The sequence below is a fragment of the Numenius arquata genome, chromosome 3 (genome assembly GCF_964106895.1).
Source record: "Numenius arquata chromosome 3, bNumArq3.hap1.1, whole genome shotgun sequence".
NCBI classification, from domain to species: Eukaryota; Metazoa; Chordata; class Aves; order Charadriiformes; family Scolopacidae; genus Numenius; species Numenius arquata.
This window is the reverse complement of record NC_133578.1, coordinates 5872081-5892320: the sequence shown is the minus strand read 5'-3', so window position 1 is coordinate 5892320 and position 20240 is coordinate 5872081. Positions and strand designations below refer to the sequence as shown.

The 20240-nt window shown below is 38.3% G+C and overlaps 1 protein-coding gene across 1 annotated transcript in view; it reads right to left on the bottom strand.

The window, feature by feature from the left end:
* Positions 1-20240, bottom strand: part of LRP1B (LDL receptor related protein 1B) — a 575621-nt gene that overhangs the window by 444472 nt on the left and 110909 nt on the right. The window contains exon 3 of the mRNA XM_074145610.1: positions 9668-9805. Within this exon, the coding sequence (XP_074001711.1) occupies positions 9668-9805 (138 nt within the window). The remainder of the gene's footprint in view (positions 1-9667; positions 9806-20240) is intronic.

Here is a 20240-nt window from a genome sequence, read left to right as displayed (position 1 = left end):
CTCTTTCTCCTCCTCTCTCCTCTTTTGGCAGGGGGAGAAGGGGGGGGGAAGGGCCATCTGTCGATCTGGTTTTGGTAAATTCGGCTGAAACCACGACACAATATTAGTAAGAATTATTAATCTGTGTATTCTACTACATGCCACCAGTATGTATGTGGTTCACATGCATTAAAATTCTAATACATTTATTTAGCAAAGAGTACTGAAGCCTGTATCAGTTTCATTTTACATCATCTGAAAATTTTCCGAACTACACAGTTTCAGGTGAAGAAAGAAATGATGGTGAGCTGTAAAGATTGATACCATTGCATGCACAGCACTGATGCTTTCAATACACCTGCTTTCCCAACAGAGAAAATATTCTTAGACTAGGGAGTCTCCTGGCAAACTCTTCTTATTCAAGTCAGCACAGTGGGAATACGTTCCTACTCTTCGACGCACATATTTCCAGAGAGCACTGACTTAAAATAAGTCTGCTTTACTAGCCCTCATATAAAGGATTATACTCAACCTAGTTATTGACTGGTCTCTGTATTTTCCCACTTTTTGTTCTTACTTGATTGCTTCCAGTGGTTCTTTTTACTTGCCTTTTACTGTCTGTACTTTCCCATGGCACCACTTCTTTTTCTTTTCTTTCTCGCGCAATTTTTAACTCTTTCCACTTCATCTCGCAGTATTTTAATCAGTACATTTCACAGATAACTCAAATTATAGGCATTACTCCTCTGAGTTAAAGACTTAGTTACGCTTTCTTGACACAGATTTTTTGTGGAGAAAACATGACTGAAACCAGAATTCATATAATGAATTCTGAAAATCAGTTTTTGTATGCTCTCTGCATCTTCTTGCTTCTGAGTGGAAGACCAAGAGTTATTTCTCAAAGTGTCAAAGCAAACTTCTTCACACCACTGACTACTATCAATCTCACTTAAGATCGCTGGTGACATCTTGACTTGTTTATCATAGTCTAAGAAATGATGGAAACTTTAAATTTTTTAACTACATTACACAATTTGAAAATGATTTAGACTTTTTGATTTTACAGTTTCACAAGCTTCAAACTGCAAAATGCAAGAAGTGGGACGTGGTAAGAAGTTAAGGTCCTTGTCAAGAAGAAAAAAATATGAGTTCTTTTCAGCTATAAATTGTACTGTGTGAAAAGGCAGGATATGGTGTATGCCATATATACATGGGCAGGAAGGTGGATTTTTTGTTAGAGGCATATGTATTCCAGGCAGGACCACCCGAATCCCAGAATTCCTTTAACAATACTCAACTAATTGCTGAGATGGGAACAAGCGAGAGACCAGAATTGACTCTTTGCCATGAGAGTTCAAATGAACACTCCTGGAGCTTCAAGTATTTGCTATAATAAATGTTTAACTGTTTATTTCACAGAGAAGAGGACCAGGAGAAGTTGAAGCACCCCCCATGCAGAACATCTTGTCGTTTGCTGGTTTGTTTGTTCACCTTGGGAAGATAAGGAGCTGGGAAGTCAAATCCCTTCTGGCAGGGAGTGAAAGAACTTGAAACCGAGTCTCATAATTTAGCTTGGCTGAGGACTCCTGGGGCAGAAAACTGACAACTGCACTTCTGACAAATTATGTGATGCTGGCCCCAGAATTTGCTCTTTTCTTTCTTCTTTTCCATCTTCAGTTTGATACCATTCTGTAAATTTAGGTCGACTTTATTAATAGCTTTAGGAGGAACAAGCCACGTTTTTCAGCACACGTGCCTTTCACTTAATTTTCTTCCTCACTTCAAACACCAAGTTGCCCAATTATTTTAAAACTCTGTTGATACGAGTAATGAATAGGCAAATAATGTCACTGGAATAAGAGGCCACAGAAATTTAAGAATAACACGTTCTATTGGCAGATGGATGCCTCAGATGCATTTTTCCTCATCAGATATAATTTTACTATTAGTTAATGGAAGAAGTATTAATTGAATTCTTACACTATTTTTAGTGTAAATTTAAAAGTTCATGTATATCCTGGAAAAGGAAAAAATGCTCAAAAAGAAACTGAAAAAAGCATTATTCCTTCTAAATAAGATTTCAGTATGTCTGAGCTACCCCCCACACCCCGAAAATCAGAGACAACAGCTGAAGATAAACCTTGTGCTATCGATTCCCCCTCCACCTTAAGGTTACTCGTGTTTTGTAAGCACCTGATGTCAGGCCCGAGTTTCTCCTCACTGAAAAGCTGTCTCCAATGTCTATATATCGAAAAAGCAGTTAAGATATACTCTGATGTGGACTAATTGGAGCCAGGCAGCAGCTCCGATTCCTGCTTGCGGGGTGAGTTTCTGAGTGTCAGTTGTTTTGCCATGTGAATATACTTGGAACCCCTGATACAGGGATTATACCCAGGGTATATATCTTCATAAAAGTACTTTGAAATTTATTTGTACAGAAAACATCTTACATTTCTTACATAAGACAATTCCTTAAAGAGTTTTATTAGCTGTAACAGGGAAAAATAACCAGGTAACTATACACACTAATCAACAGAAAGAAGATAAAAATTGTTGAATAAAACTGAAAAGGAGATGCTCATAGTAAGAGTTTAAATGTTTGTTTTCTTTTCTCAATAGAGGGCAGCCTCAAAACAGTAACAGCAGGCAACAACAACAGCAGGCAACAATAAATACCATTTAACCTAAATCCCTGGAAAGTAGAACAAAGCTTTCTCAGATCATTCCGTCGCGCCCCCTACAACACTGACTGTAGCTGTTTACATCAGGTTTGTGTAGCCCTTAACACGAGCCAGTTAACTACCCCCACGACTAACCAGCCCTCTTAACTACCATAATCCTATTTAAAATATCACATATTAATGTTCACTACACTTTGTGCATTTTACTAGGCAACAGAATCCTAGAAAAACTGAAATATTGGAGTTAAGTTCTTTACTCTCTCGTAAGGAAGATTAAAAAGAACTCCATTGTGCAACCATTCAACACTGCACTTCCCAGTGTAAATGTGGTTTCCACGACCTTGAAGAAAGATGTATTTAACGCGTGTGCTAAATAGGAAAAATAATCAGTATTTTTATTCAGGGAGGCCATAACTGACCAACACTTGATTTTTGCCAGTAGGGAACAGTATCCGACATTTTCTTTCAGGAAAACGTATACTGCAACTTGAAATGGAAATAATGATTGGGAGAGGACAAGACATATATCGCTCCTTCAGTGGACAAGATCACAACACTCCATGCAAACTATGTACTATATAATGATCTGTTATCATATATTATTATCAAATATGGTCAAACATTTAAGTTCTACGCTTAATTTGCCACACTGACAATGCTGATAGCTTAACAATGGTGTTCATTTGTGTGTTCCGGCCTCTTTTAGCGACAGCCCATAAAAGGTGGGATGAAATCACGTCACTCAAACGTCTATCCCCTGTCAGACACCTTTCATTTGCTTTGCTGCAACGGGATTTTGTGATAGAAAGTTATTAAATCAGGGAGCCCATGACTTCTTTGTCTTGACAGCAGAATAGACCAAATGACCTTGACTAATTTCAACGAGCCACATCATGTTCTATTAAGGCAAAAAGATGGGAAAGAGAGTAATATACAAGAAATTGCATATTTGGATAGTAAAATAAGAAGGAGATACAATAATATAAAAAAAAAAAAAAAGCAAAATAAGCCTTTCCCCAGATAAATGTAGTTACTTACTAGCAGCTCTGTTCCAAAGCAAAAATACCCACAATCATCTTATTTTAGTGCCTACGCTTTTTTCTCTTCTCTGTCTTATAACCACAAGTAAAAAGCCTGATGCAGAACCAGAGCGGTTGCAGAGGGAATCATTTCAAATGTTACCTGACGGTTTCAGCAGCCCCACTGGTACCTCAGGAGCACTGTGAGACTTCCCAGGGATTCAAGGATTCAGTAACCTGATGTGACACTTTGCACATCAGTGTCTTAAAGGATGATTGATTTAAAGCTTGTCAGAATAAACCAAATCAGTTTACAGGGATTTCTTTTGCAGGTGTGCACTACTTCCAGCAACAGTCTCAAGAGAAAACGGCGGGAACATTCCTAATTCGAGACTAATTTAGAGCGTTTTTGTTACTTTGTTACACGACTTCTTGAGAATGAAAAAAAAAAAGAAGAAAGAAAGAAAAAAAAAAAAGACTAGGATCTAAATGCTAAATGTAGCTCCATAACTTCCAGTTTTATAATTTTGCCTCACTCTTGAAAGGCCTGAAGTTTCCATAAAATTCTGAAATTTGTATTTTCCCCTCTGGTAAACACTACTTAAAATTTCCCAGTGTTCCAGCTGTAGAAGTGCCAGAACAAAAACACGATTTGGTAATAGCAGCATTTATCTTCGCCTTACAATAACAATTCATTCAAAAAGCCTAAACAGAAAAATAATACTCTGATTCTAGCCTGCTACAAACATAACAATTATTCGGCCAAATCTTCTGTATGCGTGTTCTGCGTTGTTTTTTTTTTTTAATACTAAATGATCCAGAGTTTGACTTTGTATATTTCTTTGACTAGATTATGGTTCAGATCACAGTTAACAAAGCTCCAAATAATCTGAAGACCTGGAAGGGTTCTGTTATGTTCAGTCAAAATCCCAGTTTTAATTAAAAAAGAAAGTATCTCAAGTAACCTCTGTGATCTCTCCTAGATTTTCTTAATCTTAATTAACCTACTAAAAGATGTTGGGCTACATGTAGTTAAAATATCAAACAAAAATTTGAAGTTATTTTCATAAGATATTTAGTCTTCTGATGGGAATGCAGATTCTCCTGTATGACCAGGCTCATCTTGTCGACGGTGCTAGGTACGCAGAGAGGTAGACAACCAGGTAATTATCTTATGTATAACGACTCTGCAAACAGCAAGGGGCTTTAATGGATGTTGCAGTCTTGCAATTATATTTAATTTCAATATGAGATGGTATAAGCAATCTGAATAATCACTATTTCAGATAGGAAAAGATACAGGCACGTTTTTCATGCAACTCCATCTTCAGTGGGGAGCTGCTGGGAATCAGAGTCAGGAAGAGCAACGTCCTGAGCTCTGCTGAGCCCTGGTCCAGTGACTTCTGCATGTCACAGAGCCAGGATACTGGGCAGTTACTACCGGTAGGTAATCAGTAGGAGCAACTAGAATGAGAGAAAGCGTCCTCGAGAACCTGCTCAACTCTTTGCACTGCAGGGTGTTAGTGCAAGTAGACTTCCAGGGAATCCCTACAGCATCCCCTTCCCAAAGCCCTGCCTTGTCTATGCTCAAACCAAAGAAACACAGAGCACAATCCATCTCAAGGCTGGGACAGAAGTCTATTTCATGAGATCCCAATATATTTTATGGTGAACGTGTCCATCGGAGAAGTGTACATACAGACTATTAATGCTCTTACTATTCCGTCTTGTACTGCAGAATGTAACACAGTCCACAGACATGCGATGGCTATTGCACTATAACGCAAAATATACTTCAACTTTAAAGTCAGAGCAACAGTGTGCAACTAGTACCTTCACTGGGCTCTTATCTGGGCCTCTTAATTCCACATCAGTTTTGCTTCTCAGTAATTGTTCCAAAAATGTTCCATTTTATGATAAATTGGCATAAGCCAAAGATATGCAGAGTATTTGTATTTTGGTTTCAGTATTCTTTTAGTATTTTCTGACTGGGATATCCAGAACTTAAGCATAACTATTCCTGCAGCTATTCATAATGACTTAATCCTTTAAGTTTTTTAAGTGAAAAAGGACATTTTTATACCCTGTAAAAGTTCTAATGTTCTATAGCTCTAATTCAGAGACAGACCAAAAATCGTTTGTTGTATCACTTTCATTTTTTTTGCCATATATATAAATACATACATATAAGTACTGATTTATAAAACTGTACAGATCACCTCTGCAGCCCTACAAAAAACCCTTTTTAAGATTCACAGTGATTGTAATTCTCTCAAAATTATTTTAAGGATATATCTAATCCTTTACCTGCTCAAGGCCAGGTTACTCCGTCTAATCCATAACGGATATTTGTCTAAGCTGTTCCTAAAGCCTTCAGAAAAAAAATGAGGTATTTTAACCTTCAAAAGACCACAGAATCAGAGGCTGGGGCAAGCTGTAGCCATATGACACCTACTTTAACTGACCACAGCCAGCCCCAGCCCCAGTCCCGTATCAGCGATGCCTCCCGTGACCCCATATGGGACATGGGAAGGAAAGACCTAGAGCCATATAGTCCAGCCTGCAATAATCCAGCGAGTCTTCTGTGGCAGAAGACTTTTCAGCTCACTGCATAGCTGAGCTTTAGAAGTGGCTGAAAACACAACTGAGATAAAGACCAGGCTCTCAAAAGAAACCTGAAGAACTGTGTTAAAGAAAGAAACTTAATTCTCAAGAGTGGTTCCAGATCAGTCCTCTACCAGAACCACTCAAGCTTGGGTCTAGTTTTGGCATTGGTAAATTTTATTTAAGGCTTATCAAGCCTCCAAATACCTGATGGGCACCAGCTCCCCATTCAGTATGACTGGATGGAGGTGAAATTATCTGGTGAACCTCAGAAAGCTGGATAGGTCCAGCCCCAGTTCACACTTTATAGGAGGGTTTAGTATATACTTTGATCCCCTGCTTATGCAGCCTCTCTAAAGCATTCTTTAATTAGTCAAAAAATAGCAAAGAATCCAAAATGACCAAATACGGATGTCTTCTCACTGTTATATGCTGTGAGTTTCAGTTTCAGTGAACTACGCACCCCCTTCTCCTCTGAAGGACATTGAAACACATAATGTGAAACAACCGTACATAATAAAACATTTTTTATTTCATATTGCCACAACCCCTCCTGAATTTATGCATTACATTCACCAGCAAAAATGCATATGTGCCTGAAATAAAAGATGATGAGACAGGAATGTCATTGTATTTACTACTATTTCCTTGAAATTTCACATACATTACCATTTCACACCGCAGATATGCTCATATTTTTACTTGCCCAGGAATAGGTGCGGGCCTGAATATATCTCTCAGAGATCATGATATAATGAATTAATGTAAGAATATTAAATTTAGAGAAAGAAATTAGAATAGTTCCAGGTACCGAACACTTATAGTCCATTAGTTGTTAACCATTATTAGAAGCTTTTGCTCCCGTGGAGCTGTGCCCTGCTCACTGAAACGCTCTTTGCCGTGGTCACACACCCCAGGCTTCGTATCACAGCTCATTTTCCTGGTGCACAGACCGTGACTTATTTACACAGCGCTATCAGCATCGCTAGCAATGGATTATTTTAACATAGTCAGCTCGGTGACCAACTGAGTTGTTTGCAACTAAATCTTTAAAAATGCTATTCTCTTCTTCAATCAAACATTTCATATGAAGAACGTTAATTAAATTATCAGAATGCCTTTTTTTCGTTAATAATATCAAGAACAAGCTAACTATTTGGCTAGGTTTCTGAAACAACTCTGCAGCTTTTGGCCACACAGATGATCTAAATATATGCCTTGCATATTCAGGACTTAGAAGAAAGTACAACAGAATGACTCAACGGTTCCCCATGCATTGTTCTGATATATGTATTTATATAGAGAGAGAATAATTACATCTATACTGTATCCATCCCAAATATCTAATACATAGGAATGTATCATAATGACACATTTTTGGCAGTTGTTAGCCTCAAACTACATGATCATAATGTAAAATTATTGTTTTCTATATTCTTTGGCTTTGTTGATAGAAATGTGTCCACTAATAACTTCAAGAACTGCCTCTAATAAGCATGTCAAAATACATAATTGCTACAAAAATCAATATTAATGAGTTGTTAACCATTTACTAGATGAGATACTGGGAGACAACATTAAATTATTAATAAAATATAATATAATAGAACTTGATTATCTATGTGTTCTGGGTGGCTTAGAGCAAATGTTTGTTTAGTATGTTTTATGAAATTCTATGGTAATTTATTAGAGCACACATTAATTTTACCATTGGGAACTTTTCATATTCATATATGATAATAAAGAAAGGAGTGGGAATCAATATGAACCTTATAAGGTGTATTTGAGCATAAATTAAGAGAGTATGAATAAAGATTAGGTATTTTATGTGCTATCACATTCCAAAGCATAGGCTACATATACATAGTGCTACATATGAAAAACTAACATATTTAATTTATACTAACATAGGGTTTTATATTAGTTAGTTATTTTTTTTCTGATTCCATTAATCTCCTAATTTAAAGAGCTAAAATACAATAAAAATATAGGATGGTAATAATACAATAATTATTCAGCACTGGAAGTTTTTAATCCTATGTCATTTAATCCGGAGTAGTTTCTACAAATATATGAATTATTGAGGAATATGCATTTGAAGAGTTCGCTGAAAAACACTCACCTGCAACTTCAGAAAGCTTCAGCATGGGCTAAATGCCGCTTTGCCCAGATTAGCATTTGGGGTTTTTTAGGTGCTGGGACCAGTGCTAAAATCAATATGCTGACAAAAATTTTGATTTTGCATAATGCTTATTGTACAAGGACTGTAGACTGTAGACTGCAGACTGTAGTAGAGCCTTCAAGAAAAGAAATTATCCCTATCACTGTGAATAAGAATTGTCATTTTTTTATGACAGTCTGTATCCTCATCTGGTAATATAAAAATAACTACTTGTAGTATTGTGAAGTCAGCAGTATTACACTGATTAATTCCAGCTGGCATTTTTTTTTTCTTTTTTTTTTTGGTTGTTTTAGTGCTTTTTTGTTCCATATGACTTTTTTTTTGTGCAGGCTTAGATTTTACTGTGACAGTTCTGGAAATCTGTCCACATGAACTTTTAAATTCTAATTTAACTTTCTGAACTACGCCATTAATTGTATCTTTTACTGTATATTGTCACATTGGATTGTAGCAGAAGCCCCAGGACCTGTCCCTGCATTTCTGGTGTTGAACATGAGATTTGTTGAGAATCATCAACAATCTGAGCAATACAGTCTATTGATCAAGAATAACTGACATGTTAATAATCACTCATGGTATCCAAGATTTGGGCTTAATACGGCAACCTTATAACTATCCCCAAGGAAGACCTTAATAAGTCTTCTGAGTAGTAGAGCTGAGATATTAAAAATGTTGACCTCCTCCAATTTCTAATTAAGATTTCTCCTTGACAAAATTTGGTAACTACCCTCTTAAACAGTAGATTGTGAGAATAAAATCCCCTCAAAAGCAAGTCCTCAATGCAAAATAATGCTCAAAGCAAATCTGATCTATTTTTTAGTGTTTTTCATTGGCTTTTTTGTTTCAACAAAAGTTATAAGGAAAAAAAAAAACATTCTGACAAATAGTGTGCTGGCCAACCTTTGCTCCCTGAGAAAGGCCTTCCTCATCCTTCTTTTGGTATAACCATTTCCATCGCACAAGGTCAGTAATCGTTAAAGTCTGAAAAACTGTATGGACTTTTTACTTGCATTTGCTTCACACAAAATATTTTTAAAACGAACTTGGAAAATACATTAAAACATATCTCTGTCAATCCATTTTTGTTTTCTATGTATTCCCAGGAATAAGAAAGTTCTGGTTTTCTTTGAACTAAAAAAAGACAACCCAGTATAGCAAAAGACTTCCGGTTAAAGCATTATTTCCTCTGCAAATTTACTTACCGCGGCAATGGACTCCTTCGTCATACGCATCAGGACAGTCATAGACCCCGTTGCAGAGCTGGGACAAGTGAATGCACTTGTTTGTACCGATGCAGTTAACATAATTCGGGGGGCACTTGAAATCTGCTTCCTCGGGACCTAAAAAATAAAGAGAAAATTTCTTATACATATTTTTATATCTACAACAAGGCAAACAAGTCCTACATTGCATTTCCATTTTAAAGCTAATGGCAACACTCCACGTATTAGTCTATTTTGCAGACTTTTAGTGCATTATCATTGCTGTATTTAGGAGAATTAAAACCATCAGGAAATGATTAGTGCAATTAAAAGGAAATCAATGGGTCAGAGAGGATTATTTCCCCAAAATACAGGTGTTTGCAAACATTAAAAAGTATAATACAATTTTCAATTGCTTTATGAATATATCATGAGTCATATCAAGAGTAATAGGTACCAGTATTTACACTCATTGTTGTGCTACATAGATAATTTTAGATATTTATGAAATTACATATTAATGTTACATATTTATGGCTGCATTAGATCAGAGAAACTGTTCCTGCAGCCCAGGAATCTGCCTCTGAAACTGCGCAGCACAGGACGGGAGGGAGAGGATAAGGATGCTGTGACTGCTCCCTTTGGGATACATCCTGGCTCCAATCACTCTGTGTCGCCTTATCTCTGAAGGGTTAAGTACAGGGATTTTTGCTGAAGTTCAGGGATTTTTGGAGGATCTCTTTTGTTTATTTCTTAGGGAGGCTTTTGACTGATAAAAAAAAAAAAAACCAAAACCAAAAAAAAACCCAAACATAATTTCACATTATAAAGACTTTGAGATTTTTAACACACTGCAAAGAACATTTAGAGGTCTGAAGGGTTTAGCTCATTTAGAGGATGAATCATAATTTATACACAGTATACAATTAGCTACACGGAGACTGAAGGTGTGGATTTTTTTCAGGAAACAGCTTAAAGCTCCTTGATTGCATGTGTTGGAGCCTTGAGTCTGCGCTAAAGTCTGACAGCTTGTAACAGTCCTCAAGGGAAATATACCCTGGGACACACCATGCTCAAGTGCAATCCGCTTTCACCTTCTCCGAGGCACTAACTCCAAGAGGAAGGACAGAAATCACAGGCAGTAGCTGAAAGCTCCCTTATAAGTGGAAAAATCTCAGCTTTGGCAGCTCTGGTCTTTTGAAGTCAGCAGGACAAAGCAAAGGACTGCTCTGGGGGGAATTCACAATTTCTAAACAGATAGTTGTTAGCACCGCCTGTTAAATAAAAACTCTAACTTGAAAAACTTGTCCCAACTAGAAAATTTTAATTAAAAATTTTTACTGCCGTGCTACATGTCAGGAAGCCGTTCGACTTTCAGGATGGGCTCAACAAAGACCAATTTTCAGCAGTTACCAATGCATTTGCCTGTAGAAGGGTATTTGTTTATGCAACTGGCATTAGCACAGGGCAGACGCTCTCCTTCCCAAGCAGAGCAGGTGCCCGCAAAGCTCAACAAGGCATGAGGTGCAGCATCCTGCTCCCCTCCTCTGACCTTTCCACCTTCCCACCTTGCCCTGACAGGGCAGCACCAGTTATATCCAATACAACACTTCTCCCAAGGGGATAATGACAGGACCAGAGGAAATGGTCTGAAGTTGCGTCAGGGGAGGTTTAGATCAGATATTAGGAAGAATTACTTTACTGAGAGAGTGGTCAGGCACTGGAACAGCCTGCCCAGGGAGGTGGTGGAGTCGCCATCCCTGGAGGTATTTAAGAAACGTGTAGATGTGGCACTTCAGGGCATGCTCTAGTGCCCGAGATTGTTGGGTTGTGTCTGTTTGTGGGTGGGGTGTGGTTGTTTGTTTTGTGTGGTCTTTGTTTTTGTTTTGTTTTTGGTGTTTGGTTTTTTGGGTTTTTTTGGGTTGGTGTGGTTTGGGGTTTTGTTTTGTTTTGTTTTGTTTTTTTGTTTTTTTGTTTTTTCTGGTTGGACTCGATGATCTCAAAGGTCCCTTCCAACCAAGAAGATTCTGTGATTCTGTGATATCCTTGATTAATGGAAAAGGGTTGTCAAGCATTGAAACTGGTTGCCCAGGGAAGTGGTGGAGTCATCGTCCCTGGACATCTTTAAAGGCTGTGTAGATGTGGTGCTGAGGAACATGGTTTAGTGGCAACTTGGCAGTGATGGGTTAATGACTGGAACGGACTTGATGATCTTAAAGGCCTCTTCCAACCAAAACAATTTTATGATTCCATTATTCTATGAAGCAATTAACTTATTCATGTGATTAAGATAAATTAATACGTACTTTCTGTTTCCTTACAAGCATGATGCTATGGAAGGCAACTTGCCTTACAAATGAAGATGAACTTCAGTCCAAAAAAGCCCTATTTTATAGAAGACTTGTGCCTTATTTTGTAGAAGACTTTTGTCTGCAAAATGACTCTAAAAGGTAACAGGTCTCAATGATCTGCCACTGTCAGTGGAAAAAGCCAGCACCTCCCAAGGCCTCCTGCCCACAATTCCTAACACCTTCCATGAATAAAAGAATTAAGCTAAACAAAGCTGCATGTTGCAATGCCTTTGAGTAGCACATGCTTTCCCACGTGTCATGGTTTGAGAGAACCCCTAACAATCTATTGTCGTTAGACAATTATTCTATCACCCAGTGACCACTCCCCACCCGGAAAGGGGAATCGGGGAACACAAAGAAACACAAGGGTTGAAATATAAATAGACTTAATAGACTAAGACTAAATAATTAACCATAATACTAAAGAACCAGTATTAATCCCGATACTGATATAAAATATACAGGAATTATACTCAGCCAATTCTCTCAGCAGGAGCTGTGCACTCCCAGCAGGGACAGCAAATGTCGGACACTGCGAGCGCAATGGCTTCAGGACGAAGGGAAGGTTTCAGGAGGAAGGGAAGGCCTCAGGGCTCTGGCACCGGGGCAAGGAGTTGTCTGGACCCGCCGCCATCAGGGAGAGAGCCAGCTATGCAGCAAACTTTTCTAATTTATATTGGATGTGACGTTCATGGTATGAAATACTCCTGTTGGCCAGCCTGGGTCAAATGCCCAGGCCTTGCTCCTCCTTGTCCCTGCCCCTGGCAAGGCTCAAAAACACTAACCTTGAATCCCACAGAGCCTGGCTGGCTATAAAGTAAATATTTTCACAAATTCAGACACTAGAGTCTTCTAAAAGTGCAATTTTCCCCGGCATTAGAAGAAAAGTTAGTCCTGTGTCTCTCAACCCAGGACACCACGGAATCCTACCCAGCTGCTGCACACGCTGAAACGTCCAATGCAAATAAAGATGAGCAGCTTTTTATCTTGTTTACTCCTCTTGCCTCTCCCTTTAACAGACAGCCGCTTCCGACAGCGTTATCAAGTGAACTTTGGGAAAAGGAATTTAAAAGTGTTCTTCTTCAAAATAATCTCAGTGTATTTTACATCAGCGCAAGAATGCTAAGAATATAGAAGGTGGATGGTGTCTTTTCTTCCCTTCAAAACCCACAACAACTCCTAGCCTTGCCAGCTGGTGGAAAAATAGTCAAAACTACCGGCTGCAATTAGGGGAACGCACCGTCTCGGTGTTTCAAACCCTCACACCAGGACGCTGCTTGGAGGGCGAAGGGGATGGAAGCAGCGTTGCTCATGGCATGCCGTGCACCTCAACAGGCTCTGGCTCAGGAAGAAGAATATTTAACTGTCTCCTTGGTGCAACTGTCCCTTAACAGATGGTTAAATGAGAAACGGTAAAAAAGCTGAGCTATGGAAGGGTGAGCCAAGGGCTGTGAAGGATTCCCCCCGGGTGGCAGCCAGGGCTGTCCCACCCCAACCGGTGGCTGGCCGGGGCAGCACCAGCCTGGGACATCAGGCACCTCCTTGGGGATGAGCCATGATGTCCACCCATGGGTGTGGGTCAGGGCCAGGCCTGGTGAGGGTGCCAAAGTTAGACACAGCCCTGGGATGGGCAGGCAGGGCCAGATGGACAGATTAGGGCTTTTTTCCCCAACTCCTCCAGAAGATAGGCTGTTCCCAGGAGCAGAGAGGCTGAAAAGAGAACGGCCATTCAACTCAGATTCCCATTTCTTTGGCTGCTGAATTGACTGGGATGGCCATTTCTGATTTGTCACAGCATGTCAAGGCTCATTGCACTTTCCCAGCATGTGAGAAAGCACTGAAGAAAAAAGCACCTTATTTTGGCAATACCTGCCCAGGGTACAGTGAATCCAGCTGAAGTCCCTTCAAAGAAAGTGCCTGTAGTTCAGTGGGGGTTGAGGAGAGGTAAGAGAGTCCTTGTGATATCCTCCAGCAGGAGACGATGGAATCGATCAAACACAATCTCTGGTTTCCCACCAAAGAAGCATCGTGAGAAAGTATTAAAGGCCATGGTCAGAATTAGCAGAGACATTTCACCGTGCACTTTTGACATGGTATCTCTCTTGAATTCATGCTTAACCAAAACCATACCTGCCTCTCTTCAGGCTCATGCTATACTAAATTTCAAACTAGAGAATGCAACTGAGAATCTATAAGCTGATTATTTCCACTATTTTTTTTTTAATCATAAGCAATATAGAAGTGTTTATTAGCAAAAATTATGAATGAACACTATTTCATTACTGACATTTCCCTATTCTAGAAACATTCCCCCTAATCTAATGTAAATTAAGGTATGACTTTGTGTGCTAAGTTTACTAAGGAGTTACAAAGTATGAATAAAAGATATTTGCAAAGACTGTAGAGACAAACCAAAGGAGCCATGCTAGGGTGCCCAGCACAAATTCAAGGGCCACAAAAAGTTATTAAATTACAGTAAAACATACACACCCACTTATTGCAAACTCATTTAGAGATGCTCATATTTGACAACCGTTACGAAAAAAGCATCAAAGCTGTTACTTCTGAGTTAATCTTTTCACCTTTGTCTTTCTCAGCTAAGTTTTTACAAAGCGCTTTTTTCTTTCAACGGCTCAGGTCAGTGAGGTAAACAAGAAACTAAGCAGCCAGATGTGGTGCACCCCTTTTACATCACTGCATCCAATTTATTTGAAGACCAGTAATTTTCTAGCAGCTCTAATCCTGCGCTGTCCTCAGCCAGAAGAAACAATTATACCAAATTGTGGGATGCCTTCAAAATTCCCATTTGTGTTGTCCATCAGTGACTTACAGATCCATCCTGCTCTTCTAATTGTCTTTATGGAGTCAGCCATCTCCACAGTGAGCAGTAATCTGCTACAAAACCGTTTTCCACTGGTTCAATGTCCTCTGAATTCAACTCTAGGTGGGAACCCTGGAAAAGGTATTTTGTACCTTTCCAGGTAAAAAAGCACCAACACAGAAGTGGATGGAATCTGACCCAAAGATAAAATTGATAATTTTGATGCAAATAACTGACTGTAGCACACATCCCTCTAGAGAAGTTCTGGTGTAACAACTACCTAGGTCCCTTCTGTGGTATTACTGAATGAAGTTGATTAATGACTATAAATAAGCCAAAATAGCCCAAAGCTGAAGAAGGAATAATCCACACAACTTTTAGGATCTCTCTGGATAAATATGGGAAGTATTTAGGATCTCTCTGGCTAAATGAAAATTGTACCACTATGGTACAATACAGTATGCATCCTGTCAAACACACTTGTAAGACTGTGAGACCTGTTTCTTCCTGTTAACTCCCCTCCATAGCATTGCTGGAACCCCTGTGGGCTCAGAGCGTGGTATAGGATATTTAAGATTGAGGAATCGATTGAAAAACTTAGTATTTATTCTTTAACATAGGTCTTCACAACAAGAAACAACCTGCCACATGCAGCCAAAGAAACATAAAATATCTGATATAGTTTTAAAAGTGTGAGAAATCATCCTCACAGGTGGTTTTCTAAAGTCATTTTTTTCCAGTTCATCATTGATAACCAAGGATTTTAGAAGTGTTTATCTTTTATAAAACTTGAAATCCCAACATCTTAAAGTAGGATATCTGACCTTGCCAAGACATACCATACCTTAATGATATGTAAGGTTTAGGGCAAAAGTATGGCCATTAGAAGAGGTTGCTTCTGTGGGAAAATTAGAGATTAATGGGAAAAAGAGACTATACTTCCATGATTAATTCTTTCTATTTTAAATGTTTGAAAACTTCCAAGAGGTTGAATACTACACATTAATTTCTGTAGTTACAGGTTAACGTGTAAAGTGTAAACTAAACTCACATGGTATCCCATGGTATCATAACTGCTTTAAAAAGTAATTTTTCACACAGAATAGATGCACACTTTTAATATCAGGACTTTGAAACACTGGGGCAAATTTATGGAAATTACTTAAAAGATTTACTCTTTGGTATCTTATATATATGGAAAGAAAGAATTTCATATTTAAGGATTTATGTATCATAAGTAACCCCTTATTCATTGCTACTTTTATCCATATGCTTTATTCAATCATGTAGGCTAATAATGAATATACGTTTGAAGTCACCTTCAATTAAATCAAGTATTCAGCTGTCCATGAAAGAAGGAGAACAATAAACACGGTAGGATGTGGACAACTGAAAAGAAGAGGAAAGCAGGCGAAGTATTGTGCTGTTTGTGACAGAATAGCTGTAATCTCTGACCTCACAGACACAGCACGCTGTCTCCAGAATATTTCATGTGACAGAATAAAACCAGTGGCAGCCAGTAGGGTTGTGAGTGTGGAAATGAATCAATATATTCATAGCACATCCTCATAACCTATGGCCAAATGTAAGAGGTGAGACTGCTAAAGACCGCAGAAAACAATACTGAAACAAACAGGAACCCAAGAGGCAATGCAGAACTTTGGAAATCAAAAGGTGGCTTTGAGTCCTCACAGTTTGAAAATCAGTGCTCTGCATTACTCCAGAGACCCGACGTGTCCAGCGCCGTGTCGCATCTCTCCTCGCTCCTCATTGACAGAGGATGCGGACACCATCAGCCCTCTGGGATCCACCTCCCTTTTCGAGAGCAGGCTTTGGCTCCTTGGGCTTTGTACAGGGAGAAGAACCCCAGCGATCCAAGCCAAAGTTTTCCAAATCCAATCAAGGGTTTGCATTGACCTTAGCCTGTGCTTAAAGTGCCGACATATAATTTAGTCAGTCAAAAACTCATACTAAAAAAAAGAAAGCAAACACACTGAAATTCACTTCCGAAGGATGGTTTCCAATTTTGTGTATTATTGTAGACAAAATAGCTCAAAAGGCTATATCTATCTGTAAAGTTTAACAAGCCTCCCAGCAGCACACAAAACTCCAACTGCTATACCCCTGTGATGGGCTCTTAACACTGGCACCAGTGCTATATACAAACGAACCCACAGGTGCACAACCCAGCATATGGGCATTGGGTTTATGATACTCTACAATTGCTTGCCTTTTCTTCTTTTTCTACACGTTTTCGTAAGTACTAGAGAAAAGCAAACAGCGGAGCCTAAATCTAATATTATACAATAACTTTAATTGTTTAAATAGTTTTTTTTCTAAAAAAACACGAACATTGTTTGCATTCTGCCATTATGAGGACGCTGTCAGGAGCTCTGTTTGAGATGACTCTCCAGCAAACCCCTTTCCCTTTGGCTATCTTTTTCCCGATCCCTGCTTTCTGTGTGCCAGACACTTGCTCACTTTTGCTACACAGATGTACATAATTAACGGAGTCACAGGACTCATCTTTTCTACTGTAACGTAGCTGATAGCCACTGGAGAGAAGGAGAAAAACGATACTGAAGGTTGAACAAAGGCTGACGAAGAGGAAAAAAGAGGTAGAGGAAATCTTTCTAAAACAGCTCAGCTTTGGATCATTATCCAAAAATTCCTCGCAGCTGGAGTTAGAATCTACGGACTCCTTCGGGTGATCGGGGCAAGAGCAGCCACCAGGATTGGGACTCCAACTAAAACTGGGTTTTCCCTAACATAAATTGACCTACTAAAGCTGTAAAAGCCACGGAGGTAATCAGACCGATAATAGTAACATCAGCTCATAACAGCAAAATCCACCTGGATTCCTAAATGCTCTTGGACATTTTGCATCCAAAAATCACCTCAAATAGAAAATTCACCCGGCCAAAGGAGAAAACACCATCTCCTCAGCCAAAACCGTCTAATAGAACAGTTCTACAAGACTGGAGTAATTTTTCACTGAACAGCTCTAAATTTAACCATTTCTGCATTGAATAGCATGATAATGTGGTTTTTTTTCTTCTTATTTATTTATTTTTTTTTTTTAAATAAGCTTAAGGGTGGTCAGAGAAATCCATGGCCACAAAGGGAACACCAAACCTTTTCTGCCCACCAACTTTTCTGAAGCCTCACTAGTTAGAGAAAAAAAAGCAAAGAACAAACGGTGGCAGAGGCAAAGAGAAGGGGAGAGGAAATGAGACTGGAGTCGCCTGGAGTGTTCCAACATTCTTTCCAAAGAGTTCATACACTGTGTCAGAAGATTAATGTAATAAATCAATTAATAAATATATAGTGCTTAAAGACTGCCACACTGTATCAGAATGAAAATTACTTTAGAGGAGAGGGTAATGCAGTACATAACTGTACTTTATAGAGGAACTGACAAGGACCTAAAGTCCCGAAGAGAAATGTGCTTTAATGGGATTTTTTTTTTTTTCCTTTCCGCTTGCATTTTTTCGGATGTCAGTGAAAACATCTCTATTGATATCGCCAGCTGGGCTGCATCTTTATGCAATAAGGCAACAGAGTGTACTTTGCATATCACACATTTCTAAGACATTTCCATCCCTACAGAACAGATTATAAAATTCTGGCCTTTATTAAAGTTAAGGTAAATACCTTAATTTTTGCCTACTACTTAAATCAAAACCTTCTATTCTCTCTATTGCTTCCTTAGCTGCTGGAAAACTCATCTTTTTTGTACACATTATCTGACTTTCATTGTCCCTGACTTAACAACTATCTTTGTTTTATGGACGCTACAAATACGTGCTTATAAATATAGATATATATATAGCCTTAAAAAAAGCATATATGACCTACTAGTGTGCTAATACGGTAAATCGCATTTTTCCATTCCCCATTCCATAATACCCTGGAATTGTGAATATAAATATTAGAAATGGGTCTTGCACAGTTGTTAAACCTCTGATTCTTCCTAAATATTCCTAAATTTCACCTTTAAAATTTTAATTTGAATTTGTCATAAATGGAAAAATGTTACCTTGTAAAATTACATAGTATAGAAGAAAACCCATTATGTCACATGAACTATGTAAAACCCCTCTCTTTGCAGTCAGAAAATGTAATAGAAATATCTAGCTGTAGAGAAAACAGGTTGGTGTTTGGAAGCAAGAAGAATGAAGAACCCACAAGAGGATACAAGTAGCAAGAAATTTCTTTACAAATCAAGTCTCTATCTTTTCTTGCAAAACTCAGTGTGCCAATGGTGTTTGATTAAAAACAACAATAAAATAATTCTCACCATTATGATCTTCCGTCACAACTGCCCAGTATAATATAGTTACACATCAGTGAATTTTACTATTTTTATATACTTGCTCAATGACCGCAGTTTCAACTTGTGCAGTAAAACTTACCATACAGACAACCAGAGAGAGAGAATTTATGTTCCTCGTGACTTTCCCTAAAAATTAAAAGCTAAACCACAGTTTTGCTAAGCTCTTGCATGTAGTATATAAAGGAAGGTCCTTTTATGTATCTATACATAAGCAAAACCATTACAAATTTATATTCCCTGGTTATTTTTGGAGAATGGATTTGCAAATATTTGTCAACAAAGACTGTAGAAAGAGGAGAAAAAAAAAAAAAAAAGCCCTGTTTTCAGGAAGCAAAAGTAATTAATATTCTTTGTACCTGCAGAGACAGAAAAGCTTTGTTAATGAATTTTTTTGGTGATTTACTACAACACACTGAAGCAATACTTTATGATCAATGAAGTAAAAAATTAATATTGTCTTATGAAGATGGCCATTCCTCATTAGTTATAAGGAACTTATTTTTAACTTGGAGATTTTTACTTAATTAGCGTCACAGATCTCAAGGCTGTCTTGTGTCAACGGTTGTAATGACTTGATGCCTATCCGTAATACAGAATGGGCTGCTAATAGAGCCTCAGTTTGAGAAAAACGATAATGAGGTGAACAAAAGAAGTGTTAATTACTTCCACAATTAGAGTACTAACACCAGCAATTTTGTAACACACCAACACTTATGTTATAGATATTTACATATCCAAAGTGTATAAATGTCTGTGGAAAAAGGTCATGTAGATGGTCTTCATAGACTAATTCTGGGGTGTAATAGAACAGCCAGATACAACATAGAATGTGGTATCTCAATCTCTGCAGCACACTAGCTCTATTAGACATTATAAAAATGTGTTTGCCTATATTTACACACATCATCCATCTATATATATTCCTTCACGTTGTGTTCCAGCTCAGCTCTTCATTACACTGCAGAAATTCTATTAAAATAAGGGAATAGTAGGAGTTATTTACTGGGTCATATCTGTAACAAGCTCTGGAAATCTTGATGGAACTCCTTCTATGGCCCACGTCTT